Below are 22,564 nucleotides of genomic sequence, written 5' to 3'. Positions count from 1 at the left end.
ATTTTTGGATACAAAAAGTGTGGCTGTAGGAGGAAGGTCAAGTGTAGTCAAGTTAAAGACTACTGGACTGTGAACTGCTCAGAGGCACATTTTAACAAACCAGTGAATAGTTCAATGACAGATAACTACTACAAAAGCAGAGAATAATTTTGCCAAGGTAGTCCAAACTCAGTTCTCTGCTTCCACAGCTCTTCTCATCCTGTCATCAGAGCTAGCCAAGTAAAAAGCTTAGCTCAGGTAGAGTTAAAAAATTTAGAAATGAAACACAGCCTTATAACTAAAAGCAGAATTTAACTTCTCAAGGATAGCCATTAACAATGAATACATTCATTCACAGATTTCAGAATAAATTTTGGTGGAATGTGAAGTGCTTTCTGCTCTTAACATTTTCCTGCATATAGTTTGTTTAGGTGCATCAGTTATTTATCTGTAGCATTTCCATCCTATGTTTTAAACATGTTTCAAAGATTCATTAGAAGAGTTAATGTACATGTAGTACTGTATTTGTACATTTTCCAAGGAAACATCTTGAAATCAAGTATTTGAGCATTTATTGGGGCAGGGTGAGGCAGAGGGATCAGACTTAAGTTATTCCCTTGGAGTTCTGCATTGATAATAGCAACTATTTTTTTCATACTATTGTTTGTATTATGATAACAATAATTCCATGCTGCTTACTTAGTAATACAGGAAGAGAGCCTTAATGGCTGACTTAAATTAGATTATATGAATTTTTACTGTTCTGCTCCATTTTACGGTGTGAACATTTATGAAGGTAAACAGCATTGCCTGCATGGATACAACAGCCCCTGTTTGAAAATACAGGCTGTCATTCTGCTTTGAAAAGTAATTCTTGAAGGTGAGAATTTCAAAATGTCAGATCAAAAAAATCTGTGGATATACTGGAGGCAGTCTTATCATAGGTAGCTAGCTTTAAAAAGACCCATAACAGCTTTGAAATCAAAATCTTGCCTCTTATCAATTGCATGTGAAAACTTGGCTCCTTGAACAAGTTCTTCACATCTTCCTGTGCCCCTTGCACATCAGAGGTTGTCAGTATGATGACATTCCATCGTCTGCAGAATTCTGATCTAAACTCTGACTAGTTGAAAGGGGGAGAGCTTGCTTTACCAGACTAATATGTTTTATGTAGTCTGCTGCTTAAGAATTTTTCTCCAGAAGAGATGAACCACTGGGTAAAGCATGTTTTTATCAGCCTTTTTTATATTTGCAGGTTCAGTGGTGGCTTGTTTTCTGCAGATACACAGTTCTGTGTGAAAGCATACAGAACTTAATTTTACCCTGAAGTACTAATTTGCAATTTACTTGAATTTTTCACCAATGTTTCAGTTTCATTTTGCAACCTGGTATTGTTTGCTCATGTTTAAATAAACTCTGACTTTTACCTAGTGCTGCCTTTAGTTTGAATCAAATGTTACTTATCCAACACCTCTATTCATTTGCTCTGAATATTAATTGCTCCACATGCTCTTTTGCTCCTAAACTCATTTTGACATTGAGCATTTAAAATTACAGTGACTAGATATTTGTAAAGACTAGAAATAGTTTTGCAGGAGCTCTGAAGTGAATGTGCTGAATTTTGGATTCTTTCCCACCTTTAACTAGATGTTAAATACATGTGAATTTATTTCATGTGAATTATTTTACTTGTTTTTTAAGGAATTACAGTATTTTGAGTAGATTCTTTAGCAAGGATGGTTGGATAATACTCAAGTTTATAAATCCACCTCATTCTTTGTTGATTGTCACCTAAATAGGCAATTTCTGTAAAAACTGATGTAGTCAAGATTATGAAATCTCCAAAGAAATGTTGCTGAAAAAAAAATAAATCTGGAACTGCAAGTGCAGACAGGACTATATTACTGGCTTTGCTGTTTCTTTATTGCAGTTACTACAGTTTTGTTTGTTAGCTTTGAAACTGTGAAAGCAAGTGTTTACCAGCCAGCCACACTGCCCACCTCCTCCACATGCTGTCAATTCTCATGTGGCACATACATCAAGTGTTGCAGCCCATCATCTGATGTATATTGGTGGTTGAAGGGCTCCAGAAAAGCTGGTAGTATGAGAAAAAGCTTAGAAACTTAAGAGTCAATATTTTTATTTAATGAGAAACATTTTTAGGGAGATGTACTTGTTACTGGGTGGCTGGTTGGAGGCAGGACTGCTTTTGGCTAGCAGCATGCTGTGTTTCAGTGCCAGTGCTAACCAGGCTTATGTATGTGTGTGTGTGCTTTGCAGATGAATCAGCAAATGGCTGGAATGAACCTCAGCAGTTCCAGCAACGTGATGGGCTTTGGCCAGCCCCCCAACACAGCCACAGGATGGACTGGAAGCTCCTCTGGCCAGACTCTCAGCACACAACTGTGGAAATGAAAGTTGCAATAGAAATCTTTCCCAGAACAGCCACCTAACATTCCTTGTTCAAATACATTTACTTTTGCTGTTCCTTCCATGTACATATATATTCTTTTTTCTTTTTCCCCAGCTGTCCAGATTAAGAATATAACTGACTGACCGTGTTGTGGTCTATATTGATTTAAATTTGATGTAGTGAAAAGCAGATCAAATATATTTATACATCATTGGAAGCATTTTCATACAATGCATATGATTTCATAGACCATATTAAGAAGCTGCTTAACCACATACTGATTTTTTTCCCCTCAAAATTCTAGATCAAATGTTTGCATATAAGGGATGTAGCTATCATGTTAGTAATATCCAAAAATATGAACCCAAACCCCCCAAAATTACCCAGTAATCCTGTAGAAGGTACTGTATGAACAAATGTTTAATCATATATAAATAGAATGTAAATGTATCACTGAGCAATGTTTTCTAGTGTATCAAACAAATTTTGTTTCATCATACATTTCACTGTGATGTTGTTATGGTGTGCATAACAGGGAATGTGGTTATTGAAAGAAAGATAAACCTGGATGCTACTGTAGTTCTATAAATCAATAGCTTATTCTTCTAAAGATGAGCATTTGATGCATTTGAGTTTCCTGTGGTAAAGTCTCTGACCTGGCTCAAGAGGCAGGCGCACAGTGTTAAAAGAGAACTGACAGCACAATATGCATTCAAGGTAATTCAGTGTGAACAGATATATTTTGTCTTGCAGAGAGATCCAGGTTTATGACAGTGATTGTGTTTACATTTTATGGTGCCTCGTAATGATAAAATGTTATTTCCCTATATTAAAAGGATAAATCCGTAAATGATTGTGGGTTTTTTATTTCATTATCGTAAGACCTGTTTGACTGCTACTTTTAATGAAGTAAAACATGTTCAGTTTGGAGGATCCATTTATACAGATATTTAGACCAACAGTTCGTGAGTTAAAATCAGTTTATAATTACACCATTAAGCTGGATAAATACAAAAAGTATATACATAAATAATGATTTTGAAAATACTCCATTGCAGCCATGTTTATCTATGTGGAAACAGCGTCAAAACAAAGGTAAGTGTCAGTTTATTAAGCTGAGAGTTCAGAAATGCATGCAGACAAGTTAGAACAAAGCACACCCACTTGATTTGCTTATTAGAGTCTCTGAAAGCTTCCTTTTGTTTCCACAGAAGTCTGTCAGGTCTCAGGCAGAAGCAGATGACTTTAGCTGTCTGAACCGGAACACGCGCTGGTGCATCCATTGTCCTGCTCTTGCCGTGGGACTGTCCCCCCCATCATACCTCAATGTTGACTGTGTCCAGGTGGTACTTTGGCTCGTTAGCTAGATTCACTTTCTCTGTTCGGGTGTGCCATACCAGAACCTAGAAAATACCATGTGTGTCAGTGAAGTCGTCTACAGAGATGGAAGCTTCTCACAGGGTAGAAACTACCATGTGTGTCAGTAAGGTCATCTACGGAGATGGCACGAAAGCTTTTCACAAAGTGTGGCAGTCGGTACCTTTGTGCAGTTGTTTGCTTTTGGCTCCAGTTCCTCCACGGTTGTTATCTGTTTCAGAAAATCAGATTCTTGCATTCCTGGTTGAGAACCACGACGCTTGAATACGGCTTTGGGATGCGACAGGATCACTTGAAGACTCACAGCAAATCCTTGGAGAGAGTGAGACAGGGAAAAAGGTTGAGAAAAAGCTTTAGGCCTTGCATTTTTATGCAGTTGTACTTATGCCTAGAAATCTCCCATGTTCTTTTTAAAAATGTGTAAATTTGATTATGTGGATAGATAATATTTGGTAGGTTTGTACATCCTACATTATATTGTTTGGTTTGGTATGCCCTCAAGATACAATCAGATTTTTTTTAATTGCACCATATTTTCAACATGTTAAATCTTAATTTCCCATCTTGTAGGTAATAAATGCTTTCTTGCCTGAAGAGTCAGGTATTGCTAAAATCTGGGTTATTCTTCCTTTCTACTTTTAATTATCAATTTAAGTAAAATAAAATGTATGAAATTTATACTGTAGAAACCATTCTACACTTGAAGGTGAGAGTCAAGAGAAAAGGTTAAAACATGTTACAACTGTGATATTTAGATAGCTTTAGCCTGTAGATTCTTAACAGCCTTGCTGAGGAAAGACAGGTCATACTAATGCTCTGCCTTGGGAATGACTTTCAGCACCAGTGGTCTGCCAGACAGTTTCAGCTGGTCTGAGCCTGGCACAGCACGGCTCAAAGGATTTATTCAGTGTACACACCTCTCTGCAATGCTTTTCTCCACTAACATGCATCAGGTTCCTTGAAGGGAGACTGCAAACTGAGAAATCACTGGTTTGAACAAACCCACCTTCTCTGAAGAAGCTACCATGAATCTCTACCATTATTTTATAGAGTTCTCCCATTCTCCTTCAGCAATGCTCAGTCATATATATGCTTCCTTAACTAGGACTCAAAAACTCAACTGATAGACTTTTAAAGAAAAATTACGTTTGTAACTAACTCCATTTGTCTGATTGCCAAGCCTACCAAAGAAATCCTTTCTTCATCAGTTCAGAGTGGTAACAGCTGTCCCTTTATGACACAAATAGTAACACTTTTGACATCAGTTCTGAAAAACTCCAAGAACATTTAATTCTAAAGCCACTATTGAAATTTTATCAGAAAGTTATGCTCAATTTTAAACTATAACTTAATGTAATTCTGACCCTCTTTTAGTAGAAATGTCTTGCTGCTGTATTTTTCTTGAAAGAATTTGTGACTTTTGAAGAGGAAAATGTAAGGAAGTAATTACTACATCACATGTAAAGAAAGGCACACTGAAACCACTTTATCATGGCCTTGCTTGTAGGAAGCAGAAGAAGGCACCAGGAAGTTTGTTTTGTTTTCAGTAAGGATTTGGACCCTGATGAAGTCTATGAGTTGGATTTAAACAGGTCCCAGTTCACTGATGGACACGGAAAACATTTATCTGTTATGTATTTTCTGTAGCTTTATACATCCTGTCCTGCCTGAGACAGAGAATAGGTGTCTGCATGGACAGGGCCTACCCACACCCTTCAGTGCAGTCTTGCTACTCACTCCCTGTAGCCTGGCCACAGTTGGACCACAAGGTGGGCTCTATCCCAGTGCTCTTGGTAGCCAAATGTAAACATTTGGGAAGAGCTGAGGGTGAGAGTTTAGGAGAGAGTCTCCCTCAGCTACAGGCAGCATGTACAGCCAGCCTGCTGCACCTTGGAAGAGGGCTGGAGTCTTAGTACTGATGAACAAAACGGTCTGCTTCAGCTTAGTGGGTTTGGTTAGGTTTTGTTGGCCTTTTTTCCTCACAGAGAACAAACTCTAAATTTTGGATGCAACTGGGCTTTAATAATTTTGGGCACAAAAAAAAAGAGTTCTTTTGCATGGGAAGGCATTTTTTGAACCCTTATCAGCTGTGTGAGCTGCTCTTTCTTTTTAAGTGTATTTAAGATTCAAGCTGCCCATGCATAAAGAAGAAAATTAAGTAAACACCAAAATTAGTGTCCTAGATTTTAGTGCACAGAAATAATCCCATTCTAAGCAGAAGAGATGCAGATTTTCTGCTGTTTATCTTTGCAGTGTCAGTGGGGCTTCCAGGACCCATAGCCTATACTTATCCATACATTAATTTCTCATAATTTCTCTTGTTGCAAGGCTTGCTTCTCTGTTGAGAAAATTGCTTTGAGTTCTGAGGGTGGATTTCTCCTACATACAGATGTTCAAGTGGGTCGTGGCCCCTGCATATGACAGGTGCCCTTGCTACCATGCTGTTACAAATTGTCATTTGAGTGTTGCAGGTGACAAGGACGTGGGCTACTGTGCACTGACTGGACTGAGGTTTGTTTCCTTGGTCAGGGTCCACGCAGTCTTTGTTTGTTAAAAGAATCCAATAAAGCAGCAGCTTTAGGAGATAAAATAATCCAAGGAAACTTATCTCTTGTCTCTCCAGTTCTTCAACTCTGTTTTATAACAGCTTTATATTCACATGTATGACATTTTGTAAGATGGATTTGAGAGCAAACCACTTTCTAGTGACAACTTCAAGTTGACTTTATCAGATGTCTTTTTGGTGTCAGAAATAGAAGAGACAGCACAAGTTTTGACCAGACTGGTACTAATTATTTTTCTCAGTAGGTAATGATCCTGGCTAACAGATGAAGAGACACTTGTTTTGAATTCTATCACTAAACAGGATTTATCTGGGATTACTGTTTCCAGTGTAGCAGAACTGAACAGTGCTCACATGCATACAGTTATTTTACTAAGTCATTATTCCTACAAGGTCATACTGGGCTTAACTTCTCATGAAATACCACTAGACAATTTCATAGCTAGAGTGTGAAGAGGTGTTTTGGGGGGGGGGGGTTGTGTTTAATGCAAGAATGCAAGATTATAAATTAAATCTAATTAGATGAAGAGCCACCTAGGTAGGAATTAATTTGTTGGAGGACAAGATGCCTGGGAGACATAGTAGATATTACATTTGTTCTTTCAATGTAAGCTGTTTCTGTTAATTCACACCTTGACTTGTGTTTGACCAATGGCTTCTGTTAAAAGGCAGAACTATTTTTCTTCATCCAGTTAAACTTGAGCCAGGGTTTAAAGATTTTGTTGCCATGGTTAATGCCATTGCTTCCTGTATGTTCTAGATAGGACAGTAGCTGAAGCAAGCTAGAAACTTGAGTGTTTATCGTTTCTGGAGTGTATAAATGCTAATGTTCAGTGCTGATGTTGGAACAGATGTGCTGGTTTTCACATAGGTCAAGGTCCCACCTCTGGCTTGGGCTCTGTGGCTTTCAGGTTCTGTTCTCCCTGTGGTGTACTTTTTGGGTTGCAGTAAGGCAGAGATGTCTAACCAGGAGGTTTTATAGTTAGGATCAAAGCCATCTGCTGACATTAATTCACCATGAAAGAGGCACTTGATTATAAGCTCATTTTTTAAAATCGTATTTATCCTTGGATGGGAGGGGAGGTTGGTGTTTTGTTTTGGTTTTGGTGGGGGGTTTTGAGTGCTGGCTGCCATACCACTTAAATTTTTTTTGTTTGTGACTTCCAGCATGGCTCTTTCAGATTCCATCAAAATATGCCATGTTTTGCAGTGCCATGAATAGACTGGCATTTTGCTCAGGGAACCCTAAGAAATATGAGATGTACTGAAGATCTCCTGACTATAGCAAAATTTTAAGAAAGTACGATAAAAAGGGTGGTTGCTCAGGCCCTAGCAGAGGTGCCTAGGGCACAGTGGATGAGCTCTGGACCCAAAGTCCAAAATCTGCTGGCCCAGTGATTTACAGTTACATATTAATCTCTATGACTGAAGTAGCTCCTGGAATGCTAATGCAGAGCAAGCATCTGCCTTCTTGAACAACCTTCACATTAGGAGAATCACAATCTAACTTTTTTCCTGAGTTATCCAAAATTCTGGCAGTGAGGAGCAGGCCAGAAGTAAAACAACATTTAATATAGAAGACTTGAATTCAGATCCAAACTGAATAATACAGTTTTGGCTTTCTACCTTCTCTCTCACTTTTCTTCCCCAAGGGTAAGTCTGTGTCAAACTCTAGAACTCCCCTCGATTAAAAACTGAAGCAGAGCTTTGGAAATTCCAGAACTAATTTGTATGGTATGTTGGTTGCCAGGTAAGAAGCAGCACAGAAAACAGCTACTTTGCTTTCTGAATCCAATTTACCATTGGAGAATAGCACTATCAGCCACAAATTTCTCAAAATAAATAACCAATGTTTAGTGAACTGACCTAATGTGATTGCCATGAGCAAGTGTGTTTCAAAGAATCTGGGGAAGTTGGCCAACTAGGGTCATTGAGCTGAGCCCAATGAAATCAGCAGGACCTGAATTTGGCCTTGTATCTTGCTGTCTAGAGTAAGAATTTTATGTGCTTAAAGTCAAGGATGTGCTTCCTCTGAACAGCCACAAGTTAAACTGATGATCCCAAACCTTTTAAGCTGTCACTCTGCTCATACCCAGCCTCATGATCAAATTCTTGTGAAAATCACTGTGAAAGACTGTTCACTAAACCAAATGGAACCTCCTAATCAGTGTATTGGGACACAAGCACAGAACATTAACTGTAGACAGCTGATACATCTCCATATCAGTATTACTGTATGCAGCTATCCTGTTTGCATGGCAGCATTTCTAACAGAGATCCTTGATCTTCCTTATGTGCAGCATTTGGTATAATCTAAGTTGCTTATATATGGAAAAATGCCAACAATGGACTACAGCATGGACTTAGGTTTGGTAGCAAGTCCCTGGAGGTGTGCTGGGAAGTCAGGAGAGAAGGGCAAGGGTAAGAAACCACATGATGACATGCATCCTGTAGCCTGCACCTGCTCAGGCACCTATGGAGTTCTGGATTTGCAGTTCTGTTGTGTTTATGCCCTGACACTGTATTCCTGAGGGGAATGAAGATGCAAATTTCACATCATTTTTTAGCAGTCTACACTGCATCTATTTCTCTCCTAATGAAATTCAATTTCTTTAGTATTTTTTGAAGACTAATAAAAGTTCTCTTGCAAAATAGTAACTCTTTGTTTCTGGTTGTGCAATAACTTCCTGTAAGTTTGGGTGGGGTTTTTTTTGGTTTGTTTTTTTTTTTTTGTCTATATGACCCTCCCTTACATGACTTTGGTCAAAGCACAAGCAGGGAATGCTCCTAATGGACCTGCTTTTCCCTCATGCCAGTGATTTAGCCAGCATCTTGGAGGTAAACAGCCTAAAGAACTTTCCATGTATATCTTCATGTCTGGGTCCTGTCCCTTGGCCGATGTTGTGTAATGGCTTTCTGCCTGCTGCTGATGAATTATGAAACATGCTCTCACCTTTATAATGCCGTCAGTAATCCCTTCTAGAGTCCAGTTTAAGTATGTATCTGTAAATCCACAGGGACTGTTCAACTGTACAGCTGCAGTCCCTGACATGCTGCATGGTTTTGGGCATTGAACACCTGCTTCACCCCTGAGGAATGCCTTTATGTGAACACCCAAATACTTATACTAGGTCTTACTATTGACTTGAAATGCCTCTACAGTGCAGAAAAATTCACCTGATAACCTTTTTGTCTTTGAGGTGATAACAACCATTAGTCTTCCTTTATTTACTCTTTTTAACCAGTTGGACTGTAAATACTGTACATATTTTTATCAGTTGTTTCAATTAATATAACAGTACTCTGTTAAGACAAGAAAGATCTGTACACTGTCCTTTTCCCTCTCTTAAAACATTGGGGTATCAGGATTAAAAACCTGGCTATTTCTACCCTATTCTTGCCCTTGTATTTCTACTTTTCTCTCCTGAGTACAGAAGATATCTAAGTGCAAATACCATATCATTTGCTGGAAAACTAGCTTCTGCTGTATCAGAAATTGGACCTGTGCACAGTGGTGATTCATGTGGCAGTTGTGAATGTATACAAAAGATTGTCTAAGCATGGACTGTCAGCGAGACAGAGCTGTGTGGTGTGCAAACTTCACTGCAGAAGATTGATTAGATTCATTTTGAAGCTTTTCTGCCTTCATCTACCAGGCAACAGCTGTCAGTGATTTTTCCCTAAGCCCAGTGTTTCAAACTATATCCATCTACAGTTATCACTGTCATTCCAAATAACCAATGCAACATGAATAATTTCATGATAAAGTAGCATTTTACAACATGAGGTCTAAGAAGGTCTGCATTTATGCTGCCTGGTTTAGATTGATGACAAAATGACAGGCAAGGGACTCCTTGCAAGAATTACTAGGAGGAATTAATTTACAATTAGCTTGTTTTAGACAGACAATTCATACAACATAAAAACCAAGTTGCCACATAAAAATAAAAACAAATTAAAGTAAGTTCAGATACCACCAAGCAGCAAATTAATTAGACAAGATGTACAAGCTTAGACTTCCAGGATAGTTAGTGCCAAAGGGCTGCACACTCTGCCAGCACTTCAGAAGTTTAAGAAGCTGCTTAAACTGAGAAATGGAAACATGCATGAGTGAGTGAGCCTCACCTGCCATGTCGATAGCAAAGGGCCTGTCAGCTCTCCAGCCCGTGTACCAGCCGACCACTTTGCCGTTCTCCACCACCGGGCGCTCGTAGCGCCGGCCTCCCACCAGCCCCACGGGCCACACGGACACCTTGCGCGTCGTCCGCATCTGCAAGAGGCAGGCACAGCGTCACTGCCGGCTCCTGCGGGCTCTCCTGCCCGTGCTGCTGCAAACCCACAGCAATCATCACGAGCAGGAATTCAAAGGCAATTCTGGTTACAGACTGCGGCCAAAGAGCTGCCTATGCCCACTCGTTTTCTGCGAAATCTGCAGCTCTGTAAGCCATAGGCATCTCGATTCTACTTTCAATACCCTATTCATGGTATCGTTTATACCAAGAGCTTTTAAAGCTGTGAAAAAATGGGGTTTTGTTCTTGTTTGTTTGGGTTTTCAAAGACGTAGTAGGTCTTTTTTATCTGCGAGACTGCAGCATTCTGGCAGTGGGCTTATGTCTATAGATAGCTGAGATACTGTAGAAACCCAGTGAGAGAAAATATAATAATAATGATTAATACACACTTCACTAGGACAAGTACAATTAGTTTGGGACTTGTTAAAAATCCATTGAATAGAGGAGATTATGACACATAACTCTTTCCTACTGCAGCGGACCTCGGATGCTGCTCAGATCTATTCAGGATTCATGAAAAAAGATTGCTAAGACTAAATCTTTTTAACTTCTGTATTTTCTCTTTAAAAGCTCTGCTAAATTTCTGAGAAGGACAAAAAGGAGGCAGGATGCTTGTTATCACCAGCAGCAGTTTTTCCCAGTGATATAAATTAACTAAATGCAAAACTGGAAATGTGATCTTTATCTAGCATAGAAGAAGCCATAGGTATGAAAAAATTACTGTAGCAAGAAGTGTCCATGACTGGGAGTCACTTCAAGAAGGGCATTAAAGTGCTGGGGCATGTCCCAGAGAAGTGCAACAAAACTGGGGAAGGTTCTAGAAAGTGAGTCCTACAAAGAGCAGCTGAGGGAGCTGGGGGTGCTTAGCCTGGAGGAAAGCAGGCTTGGGGGGACCTCTACAACTGTCTGAAAGCAGGATGGAGCCAGGAGGGTGTCAGCCTCTTCTCCCAGGTAATATCAAGAAAGAGCCTCAGGCTGTGCAAGAGAAGGTTCAGGTTGGCATCAGGAAAAAATTCTTCACTGAAAGGTTTGCCAGGCATTGGAATAGGCTGCCCAGAGAAGTGATGGAGCGACCATCCCTGGAAGTGTTCAATAAACTGGGTATGACACTTAGTGCTATGGTTTAATTGATGTGGTATTCAGGCATAGCTGGGCTCTGGAGGCCTTTTCTAACAGTAAAGATTATGAGTCTGATTCAGTGATTTCAGATAACTGGTTCAGTGGTCCATTTTCTCCAGTAAACAGGAGATAATATTGCACAAACCTTGACACACTGCTCCCCGTGGGAAATTCAGACGGTCTGGCGTGGGAACTTGAGCAAGCGAGGGCACCGACACAGCGACTTGCACAACGTAACCACACTGGTTCAAAAGCCACTGCTTTAACACTGTACTTTAAATATGGTTCTATTGAAACAAGTATTAAGCTATTTCAGTGTAATGTGGGCTTAATTTGATCTATTCTGAAAACAGTCTTGTCTTTTGTTGTAATTGAAACTTACTCCTTTGGGAAAGGTTATCCCTTTTTCCTTCCAAGCACGCTTCTCAGCAAAAACAAACACAGTTTTACATATTTGTAACTGCAGTCCCCTATCGATGGATGCTGAAGTAAAAGACAACCTTGGTTAAATATTAAACACTTCCCTCTCTCTCTGCCAAGGTGAAAGATTTATCATGCATATCATCAAGACTCGCAGGAGTCACACCAGAAGAAAACAAAGACATCACGTCAGCGTGGTTCACATTTTTAAGCTAGAAACATTAGCAGATTCTTAGAATGAAGTGTAAAATACGTATTTAAAAATCCACAAAAATGTATGCACACACAGAAGAGAGACGTGCACCTTCTCTCCCTCCAATTATTTGTGTATCTTCAGATTTGTTTATCAAAAATTCCTCTCTTTCACTCGAATAACTGTTGCAGCAAGCTAGAACACCTCACTCAGTAGTAGCAGCCCGTGGTGCATGAGAGCAGGGTATGTATTCAGCTGGAAATATAAGGAATTCTTGTGATAAGGATTGTCTCCAAGCCATTGCCTGGCTAATTGCCAGTGAGAGGCTGCCATGAATCTTTCTAGGGTTATTGATAAATGTGTTTACCTACAACTGTTCTCCCTGCTTATGTTTAAAAATCTCTCCCTCTCCTCCGTGTAGGAAATGAAAAGTTAGCAATTAGCTATTTGGTAATGGACATCAACCAAACTTTCTCATGAAGATCTTTTAGCCCTGGTTTTAATGACATATCTCTTTTGCTTATTTTGCTAACAGCATGTTTATATTAACATCCTGACATACCAGACATGGACACAGGGAATCATCCTATTGGGCATGTCTACACAGCACCATCAAGCTACATTCACCCATCTGTGCTACAGCAGTAAATACCACAGGATAAAGAGACATGGTGCCATTAATACTTCCTGGAGGGTGTAGATACCTGAACAAATTATTAGTGTTCAGAATTGCAGTACTTTGGCCACCCTGTGCCAACTGTCTGTACCTAAACTCAAAATGCCACAAGACAAGGGCAGACATACTCTGACTGCAAGAGAGTGGGCAGAGCACAGTGCACCCAAACCCTGCCTGTGTGAACAGTGGAAGTTTGGGCAGTTGTACTGCAAAATGGGCCAGGTTACACAGGACTTCTGAACTGGGTCAATAGTGGCCTCAGTATCTATGCTGGCAGAACCAGGTGGATTTACATTGATACTCCATGATACATAGTGTTTTAGAAAACCTTGTCAATGAAGAGTATCTCACTGACCTCAAAAAAGCAGCATGAAATGACCCAAGAAATTTTAAACTAATAATCTTGGGTCAGTCTCAGTGATTATGAATTATGTCAGTAAAGCCACCACACATCAGATGCAAGTAACCCCTTACACAGCTCCTACTTCTGTCCTTGGGTGACTTTATTCTTACAGGTTACATTTTTGAAGAACGAAATAAGCAGGTGCCAAGAATACAGCAATTCCTTTAAGTAAAAGCTGAAAGAGCACATCTAGACCAGTATTTATGCTAATTCTGAAATACCTCACAGCCTTGGGATATGCTAGGCAGATGAAAGTAGGAATATTTCTTTTAATCTTCTGAGAATAGCATTACTGCAGTTAACATACAGATCTGTGAAGGCTGTATTTATGCATGATGGGGAAAAAGCTATTATTTGGATTAAAAGGCCAGCTTGCACCTGGAATTTTATGCTACTAATCATCAGTATGAAAAAAAGTGATTGAAAACTGTGTTAAATCTGAATAACTTTAGTGCCGTGGGTTAAACAACTGCCAAAAATCCTAGGACTTACAAACAGCTTCCTAAATGACTGTTCTATCTGTCATTGTAATGACAGCAGTAGCACAAGCTGTGTTAACACTCAGCATTGAAAGTCCTGGTAGCTTACATGAATGGTATTCATCTTACACTTCACTCTCTGCAAGTCAAGCAGCTGCTCTGTCCCAGTTAGACCTCTGTAGTTAATGAGCAGAGGTAGGAGCCCACTGGCAGGATTCATCCTGCCCTGCTTGGACAGCTCTCTCAAGGTAGAAGTCCTCTGTTTACTTTTTGGAAGGGGGTCTTGGGCATAGGAGGAGAGTGATGTACTGGGTGGGGAAGATGTAGAGCAAACCTGAATGAAGTAGGAGGAGGAGGAGAACAGGGAAGAAATGAGCAAGGAAATGACAGCAGAGATGAGTAACAATTGACCAAAGAAATGCCAGTGGGGTGATGGGCATCCAGCAGTAAATACAGTAACAACAGAGTAATCACTGAAGAATAGCAAGTGAAATGCAGGAAATGGAGCTGAGCAATAAAAGACAGTGATAAAAGCATTGCTAAATATAGCATCTCATTAGTCAATCAAGAAAAGCAGCTTAATGGGATGCACTGGACTGATGGATAGGGAAGATACCAAGCCAGTAACAAAATACAAAAGCCCAAGGGGAATGAAGGCAAATGACAGAGAAAAGGAAACATGGCTGTACTTCCTACAGTGAAAAGGCTTCCAGACAGGAACAACCATCCTGCTGTTTTTGCAGCATGATGTCAATGTGTTTCTGTTTGGGATTCAAAGCCCTCTGCAAGGGCAGACCTGCTGCCACACCTCGTAAGCTTTTTCCCCCTGTCATTTCAACTCCTGTGTGACTTGTGATCTGTCCTGGTCAGGCTACAGGTTCACATCCACACTCACCATCCTACCCCACACCCCTGCCCATCCCAGTGATACTCCAGCAGATTTCTATGCAAAATTCCGATTTATTACTATCAAAGACAGGATCTAGAGGTCCTTCACTACAACAATTCCTCTGGACAAAATGTTATGGGTTAAAGCATAAGCACAGCCAGGTTTCCTGTCAGTTCTCACACAGTTCTCTGCCATTACTCTTAGGCCATTTAAAGACAAATTCTGCTTTAACTAAACTTATGTGAGAGCCCTATGGCTCAGCCAGACAGCTCAGCCTGATGCTGTGCCTGTTTACTGAGGCTTTGGACAGCGCTCCTGCCCCCACTTACCATCATTTCAAAGGAGGCACCAAGGCATAGAAAACCTGTGCCAGTGGCTTTTGTGGTTCAGGGATTGGGGTGCTCAGGGGTTAGGAACTTCAAAAGGCAAGTTTGTTGTTGGCAAATTTGACTGTGAATGGTATTCTCCATGGGAACACTTGTAGAAGGGATCTACAAATCAAAAAATTGTCATTCCTTGATGTAGCCCCCTCTGCAACTCTCACAGGTGATCTGCTTCACCATCCTCCCTGCTGGAAAGCTTTCTATCCAAGCATCTGCTTTAAACCTCCTCTGCTGATCTGTGCACAATCTACATTGCAGAGGGAGGATAGCTTAATTCCCCCTTTTCTCCAGCAACATTTTATATATAAGGTACATGACTAATGTTTCTAAATTATACCAGCATCCTTGGGCACAAATGTCAATATTGCTTCCCTGCAGAAGAAAACTGTACCAAATTTAACTAAAGCAGTTCGCAGCCAATTTCTGTGGACTGGGACAACTTCCAAAACATTTGCTACTCATTTTACTTCTGGGCCCTTCTATTTACTGGTTGCCTCATTCTACTCCCTATCATCCTACTGGGTTGTGTTCACTGCACCTCTGAAGAGCTGCTGACCCCGTGTAATTAACTCCACAGCAACAGTATCAGTTTCACAGGTAAAACTGCTGCTGCCAGTGCAGACACAGAGAGTACTCGGTACTTTGTAACCAAGCAAAAACCTGTTTCAAAGAGCCTTTTTCACTATTTCCTCTCATTTTTAAGCTATTTCATTCTCTGCCAGTCTTTTCTAATCCAGCCTCTTTAGCATAGGTATTACATGTCTATGTGGAAGAAAAATGTCAGTGTGCATTTAAAATCTGTCATGTACTCCTAAATCATTTATATACTAGAAAGGTATTTAATGCACTGCTAACTCATATTTGAATCACTTTTTATTCTGAAGAAAATAACTAATGACTGCCAGCTAATATTTAATTCTGTTGAGACTACTGAATGTTATTTTTAAGACTATTATAAAAATCTGATTTTTCCAACCAGCTCCAAGAGATACAACAAAAGATTTTCATGTTTTCAAAGGTAAAGAGTCTCACTTACACTACTCTTAAATCTTTTGCACAAATATATCTATTAAAAAATACACAGAAGTTAGCTTAATACAGTGTATAAAAATTAGGACAGTTATGTAAGTGTTATTGAAGGAACACTAACCCTTCCCTAGTCAAAGCTGGAATAAATAGTAAATTTATTTTTAAATTTAAATTTACCTCTTCTATAATGCATTTTTTGAGTTCCCCTCAAAGTATTTTATAAAGATGATCACAGGAAAACTGAAGTTTGTGTGACATGCAATGCCTGCAAGTATTTCTGTTCCATTTTTAATAACAAGGAATTCTTTTTTAGGCTACTGAAATGGCTGTTAAAAGCCATTAGAATATCTGCCACCTTCATACACACCTTTGAGAGGAAAGGGCAGGGACACAAGAAAATTCTTTCAGTCTGAATCTGTGGCCCTTTGAATCTTGAGCTACTTGTAAAGACTCCCTCAGCTTGGGGACAGCAGGATGAGCTCTGTCCTCTCATACCTCCTTTCCAGCTTCAACTCTACCATCATATTCTGGGCACTCTTGTTCAGGCAACAGCTACAGCAAATTGAATTCTGGTCCACTACTCAGTGGGCAATAGGACTAACTGCTAAGCTGCTGAAGTTTGGGTTGGGTTCCTTTATCCCTTAGAAATAACAATTTGGTGTGTGACCTACTCTGAATTCCACACTGCAAGGCTGTATCCACATCACACCTTAGCATGTGGATTTCTCTAAGGAGATCCAGTCTGCAAATCCTCTCCTTGCACTCAGTGGAATGTGCCACACTTGCATGCTCTAGGTACCAAGCAAACATTGCCAAGAAATTCTGGACATTACTGACCAGAAGCCTGGGGTGGCAGGGAAGGAGAACATGGGTTTAGATATGAGCATTTTAATTTCAAATATATCTCCATTTAGGTGTCTGAACAAAACAGAAGCAAAAGTGGCAGAAATAACCTAGACAGGAATGTCTAAAACTCAGTGTGTTTTTGAATGCAGCAAGATCACTTTCAGACAGATAGTGAAGATCTTCACTCCTCTTCTGGTACTCTCATGCTGCTCACCCCTCACCTTCAAAGGATTCAGGGCAGTCTGCACAATCAACAGCAGAGTGGGTCTCCAGCACTAATTCCTCCAGTTTGCACACATATCCAAACTGGACCATGGAAGTGATGGCCTCTAGCCAGCTACTCAACATATGGAAAGAGCAGAGAAAATGCCTGAGACATAGAAATGCAGGAATTCTGTGAAGAGTCAAGGGAAGTGGAACCTAACTGTCTATCTTCAGTTTGCAGTGCTGAGGCTAATCCTGTTTTTAAAATCTCTCTGTGAAGGTGGAATGCCAGTATTATCCAAGTTTTTTTCCCTCTGGAAGTTTAAAATGTGAAATCAGCAGTTGCTAGGCATCAGCCACAATATTACAATAACTTGCATTCAGGAATAAGATGAAGCACAAATGCAGCAGAAACTATAAGAATCACTCCAAAATGAACAGCGTGTAGTAAAAAATAGAAGCTGTGGTGAGTCATGTAGAAACATTTGTAAAACATCTTGAATATAACAGTTGGAATTTCAGGCCTCTCAGTGCCTTTTTTATGAATGCAGGCTGACTTTTAACATAACAGGTGTTTTCAGATAGCAGACTTGTTTTTGAAGGAGAGATACACAAAGACACCTCCAAATGAACAGATCATACCTGAACCAAAAATAATAAATTATTTCTGAGGTTTCAATCCCAAAATAATAAATGACAAAATACAATATGCAGAACCACAGGCATTAGAGTAAAAGCATGAATTTTCACCTGACCACCACTATACTCTCAGGCAGAAAGAGTTGGGAATAACTTAAAAGCCACACCTCTACTCCTGGAAATATTTCTTCATCATTGCTGCATCCCTTTTAGTACTCTAAAGAATTTCACAATCACTGAACAGGATTGCTCCTTCCCTGCAGCCTTTCCTAACAAAATGCTAAACTGAGCCAATGCTGTAGCAGCAGAAGGACAAACAGGCTCTCCACCTTATTCTAGAAAGGACAACTAAAGCTGTTTAGACCCTGCCCAGTTTGATTTGAGGACAATTTCGCCGGTCAAAAACTGACCTATCCACCCACATGCCATCATAGGTCTTAGGAAAAAAGGTCATTATAAAGTGCAGCCAGGGGTTCCAGATTTACAAGAGAAGGGGACATTTTCCAGACTACTGTAAGCTGGAGGGTTTTTTCCTGATTTCCATGAAACACACTTAGCCTAGGTCTACTGGGCCCAGCTCACTCCACATCAAATACAAGGTTCTCATTCCTAAAAGCACCAGGCAGAAGTACTTTGGACAGAGATTAGAATTTCTTCATCAAAAGCTCTCAGAAGTATCCCATGGCATTCCATGTCAAAGCATGCTCCTTTTTGATCATGGCCTCATGGTTTATACACTTCAGCTCACAGGAAAGCCTTTGCTGATCTTGCTTTGTTAAAAGGCTCCATCTCCTGTAAGGACACCAGGGAAACCCACAGCAAAAGAGCTTCCTTAAACCCAGTCCTTGACAGCTGCAGTTCCCTTGCTCGCCTTCTGCTCCACAGCCCTGCTTGTTTGACCTCTGAGCAAAACATCTCCCTAACGCTAATGTTCCTCTCGTGCTGGCTTCACAGCCCTAACCAGCCTTGCTTCCCATCCCCCCGAGGCCCCACTGCTGCTCCTGGAACCAGCTTTGGCCCAGCAGCAAGCCAGCACAGAGGACAGACCTGCTGTCTCATAAAGCAGCAGATGTACAATGCACACACCTGCCTGCCCGCAGTGCTGCTGGCACTGTGGGGCCCCACACCCCTGTGCCCGTGTCAGTGACCTGCTGAAAGTCACACAGACACACAGGGTGCTGCTAGGATGAGAGTTCAGAGCTCTTGTCTCATCCTACGTTTAAACTTCTCCCTCTTAGTGAGCAGACTAAGGAGGTTTAGCAGACCTCCTTAGGGAAAGCAACTTCTGGTTGGGAGAATTGTTCCTGGCAGGGAAACAAACTGAAAAAAACTCCCTCTCAGGTAGAGTTACCACCGTTTTCATAACAGGAATTACTACCAGATTTCATCTGCAAACAATGCATTCTGAAGCTGCTCTCTTCATGCTTGGAGAAGACAAGTATAATTTACGTTCATAAATCAATCAATTCCTGAAGGGGAGATCAGGATTTACCACAGAGCTGTCAAGCCAGAATCCATGAATACATAGATTTTCTTTTATCGAGTCAAGAAGCAACCAGCCCTCTAGCAGTGCCTCGACTGCAAAATCAGGCTCCTGGCTCACTCTCAATGCAACCTCCCACACGTAAAGGCGCCTCCCGTTGGCCAAGCCTGCCAATGGACTCCCGTTAGCTCTGCCAGGTCGGCATTCCCCGGGTCAGAGCGGTGCCTCGCAGGGACCCTGCCAGCAGCTCCTCAATGCTCCCAAAACCAGCCACAGCAACTCGCAGCGGCAACTGAAGCAAAAGCTCCTTCTCTGCTCCTGTAACTGAGCATTCCCAGCTCCCCATTTCTCAGGGAAAACTCATTCATGCATGCGTGGCTGCCTGTGAACACAAGGCTCAGAACAGCTCTTTCCCAGCAGCTCAGCACAGGGGAAAGAGGAGCCTTAGGGTTGTAGAAGTTCATGCTGGAGGTTACAATCCTTGTTAGCAAGAAGAAACACAGGTTGCTTGTTGTGCTTGCAGTTCTCAAGGTTAACCCTTCAGACAGCCTCATCCCTTCATTTTCCTGCCTTTCCTAGCTAATTAGAGAGGTAATTTGTATCTTTCTCTTTCATAATTCACAGCAATTAGTAGAATAACGATAGAAATTTTAAAAGAATAAATGTGACCAGACTCCCTTTCAATAGCTGTGGAGCACTTAAGAGAAACGCCAGCTAATACTGTTCCTTTGGCTTGTCCCTAACGATGGTACTCAACAACAACAACAAGAACCCAAAAAAACCCAAACAAACAGTAGATATTTGCCAAATATCTTTTGTCCCACATTTCTCATTGTGCCAAAGTGTATTTTCTGTTTCTATTAACAGACTCCCTAAGATTCAAATTAACCTTATTTCTGCAAATACACGTGAGCTCTCCCAGAACATCAAAGACGAGTATGTGAAATTACTCTGCATTATAATGCACTGAGCACAGCTATGAGAATTTTTAAAAAATCAATTGCAACAAAGCTTTAGCCTCGAGGCAAAGGTCCTTAAATTAGCAGCTTCAATGCTGAATGCCAAGTGGGCAAAAGAAGTAGGGCATCCCTGCTGAATGGGGAGCCTGCACCTGCCCACACACGAAATGGAAAGGGATGCATTGTGAACACAAACGAACCTAAGCATTTCTAAACCAGCTTTCCCTAAGGAGTTGCATGTGCTTCACATTTCTGAGTATCACGTTCACTTTAACTCACAGACTGTGAAGCACGCGAGGAAAGGCACAGCTCGGCAGGCAGCGGCAGGGGAGGGGTGTTCACCTCGAGCTACAGCTCCGTCCGCCGGCGCAGCGCTCAGACCGCAGCGCGCCTGAAGTCCTCGGCTGCCAACTTACTTTCCTGCTTCCCTCGCTCATTTCCCTGCCAAGGTTACCCTCCTAGCTGTCACAGAAGATGTACATGATCTTTCTTCTACTGTTTTATGTCCACTTATAAAACACCCTCCTTCCTGCCAGGGGGAGCCCAGAAAGAAAGCTGGATATCCTCTGCCCCGAGCGCTTGCCAGTTCCCACCGAAATGAAACAAAGCCCTTCACCAAGGGGAGGCAATGAAGACAAAACCAGGTCCCTTCACAAAAGAGACTCCTGAAAGGGCGTTCAGTCCTTACACAAGAGATTTGCTGCTTTTAAGAGCTAAAGGCTTCAGAAAGGCAACTCCACGTGAAGAAGCCTTAATTCATTAGCGCCAAAGAAAAAACTGTGAAGGATAGCGACTCCTGATGCGAATTTGCCCTACAGGGAGAGGAGTGCAGCCTGAAAATAACAAACCAAGGATCCCTTTTCAACCCAGTTTTGACAAAAACACAGGATCCCTTATATAAACCTTAAACTTGCCTCGCTCGGCAGCAAAGTGAGAAAACAGCAGTAAAAAGTTGGGGGAGTATGGAGAGGAGGGACAAGAAACTTGAAATCAAGAGAGCGGTGGTCACACAGAGGCAGCCCTGGGGAGCCCGGGAGAGGGATGGGCACGGCAAGGTCTGCGGGCGGGGAGCGGGCTCGACTCCCCCGTACCTGGAGTTTTTGGATAAGGGAAACCGAGCTCACCGCAAAGCGGGGATGGGGAACAGCCAACCGCCCTGAGCGGGAGCCTGAAGGGGGGAACGGCAGGAGCCAGAGGGGAGGCGGGGAGCGGCGGGGAGCGGGGATGGGGACGCGGCGGGCGGTTGCGGGGAGCGGTAGAGCGCGGCGGCCGAGCGCGCCCCCCTGTCCCGCACGCACCTCCTGGAAGAGCTCCAGGCTGTAGGTGTTGTCGTCGTCGGCGAAGAAGAGCACCCCGGGCTGCGGGGGCGGCAGGTGCTGGTGCCGCTGCCGCAGCCAGGCCAGGCCGGCGTTGCGCTGCTCGGTGGCGCGGGGCAGCCCCGGGCGCTTGTAGCGGCGCGGCGTGGGGACGTGCAGGTGCGTGCAGGGCAGCCCGGCTCCCGCCACGAAGCGGGTCACCAGCTCGCTGCGCGCCGCCGCGTCCTCCACCAGGATCCAGTGGAGCCGCGACACCTGCCGGAAGGTGTTGGCCAGGCGGGTGAGCTCGGCCTTCTGCACCGGGCGGCTGTAGGTGGGCGTGATGGCATAGATGGTGGGCAGCGCGGCCTCGGGCCGCCGCCGCGGGGCGGGCGGCCGCGCCCCCCCGCTACCGCCCTCGGCCCCGCCGCGGGGGGACAGCGCGGGCAGTGGCGCCCGGCTGCTGTCGATGTCCAGCACGATGATGACGATGAGCACCCAGGGCAGCAGCAGGAGGAAACGGCTGAAGAGCAGGGACTTCATGCTGCCCCCGGCGCCCTCCCGCCACGCCGCCGCTCAGCGCCGCCCCATAGACGGGCGCGGCGGGGCTGCCCCACCGCGCTGCTCCGCGGGGCGCCCGGGCGGCGGCGGCGGCGGCCGGGGCGGGCGCCGGGCGCTCCCTCCTTCCCTCCCGCGGGCGCGGGGGCCGCCGGAGAGGCGGGGCTGGTCGGGGAGCCCCGCGGTGCCTGCGGCAGCCCCGCGGGGCAGCTGCCGGCCCCGCTCCCACCGCTCCTCTATTCTGCGAGCGCCCGCCCTTCCTCCTCCTCCTCTTCCTCCTCCCGCTTCGCCCTCGGCATCGCCGGACGGGAGCTCGGCGGGGGGCTCTGGGGAGACGCTCCTTCTCCTCCGCTTCCCCGGGCGGC

At 42.9% G+C, this 22,564-nt stretch overlaps 2 protein-coding genes across 7 annotated transcripts in view; one reads left to right on the top strand and one right to left on the bottom strand.

The window, feature by feature from the left end:
- SMAP1 (small ArfGAP 1) overlaps positions 1-3,242 on the top strand; it is a 91,202-nt gene extending 87,960 nt beyond the window's left edge. For all 6 annotated transcript variants that reach the window (XM_050972187.1, XM_050972192.1, XM_050972190.1 and 3 more), the window contains one exon: positions 2,260-3,242. In XM_050972187.1, the coding sequence (XP_050828144.1) occupies positions 2,260-2,394 (135 nt within the window). In that variant the 3' untranslated portion in view covers positions 2,395-3,242. The remainder of the gene's footprint in view (positions 1-2,259) is intronic.
- Positions 3,241-22,209, bottom strand: B3GAT2 (beta-1,3-glucuronyltransferase 2). The gene is made up of 4 exons (XM_030236214.2): positions 21,645-22,209; positions 10,458-10,602; positions 3,933-4,081; positions 3,241-3,795 (listed from the first exon to the last, which is right to left on the bottom strand). The coding sequence occupies exons 1-4, from the start codon at positions 22,182-22,184 to the stop codon at positions 3,709-3,711; spliced, it is 921 nt and encodes a 306-aa protein (XP_030092074.2). The 5' UTR covers positions 22,185-22,209; the 3' UTR covers positions 3,241-3,708.
- Between the last annotated feature and the right edge of the window lie 355 nt (positions 22,210-22,564).

Source organism: Serinus canaria, chromosome 3 (assembly GCF_022539315.1).
Source record: "Serinus canaria isolate serCan28SL12 chromosome 3, serCan2020, whole genome shotgun sequence".
NCBI classification, from domain to species: domain Eukaryota; kingdom Metazoa; phylum Chordata; class Aves; order Passeriformes; family Fringillidae; genus Serinus; species Serinus canaria.
Note: the sequence above shows the minus strand (reverse complement) of the source record. Positions and strands in the feature narration are given on the sequence as shown.

Coding starts and splice junctions, on each gene's coding strand:
- B3GAT2 (XM_030236214.2), bottom strand. CDS start 22,184: ATGAAGTCCCTGCTCTTCAGCCGTTTCCTCCTGCTGCTGCCCTGGGTG. Junction 4,082..10,457: donor CTTTGCTATCGACATGGCAG/GTGAGGCTCACT, acceptor ACTCTCTCCAAG/GATTTGCTGTGAGTCTTCAA. Junction 3,796..3,932: donor AAGCAAACAACTGCACAAAG/GTACCGACTGCC, acceptor GGTATTTTCTAG/GTTCTGGTATGGCACACCCG.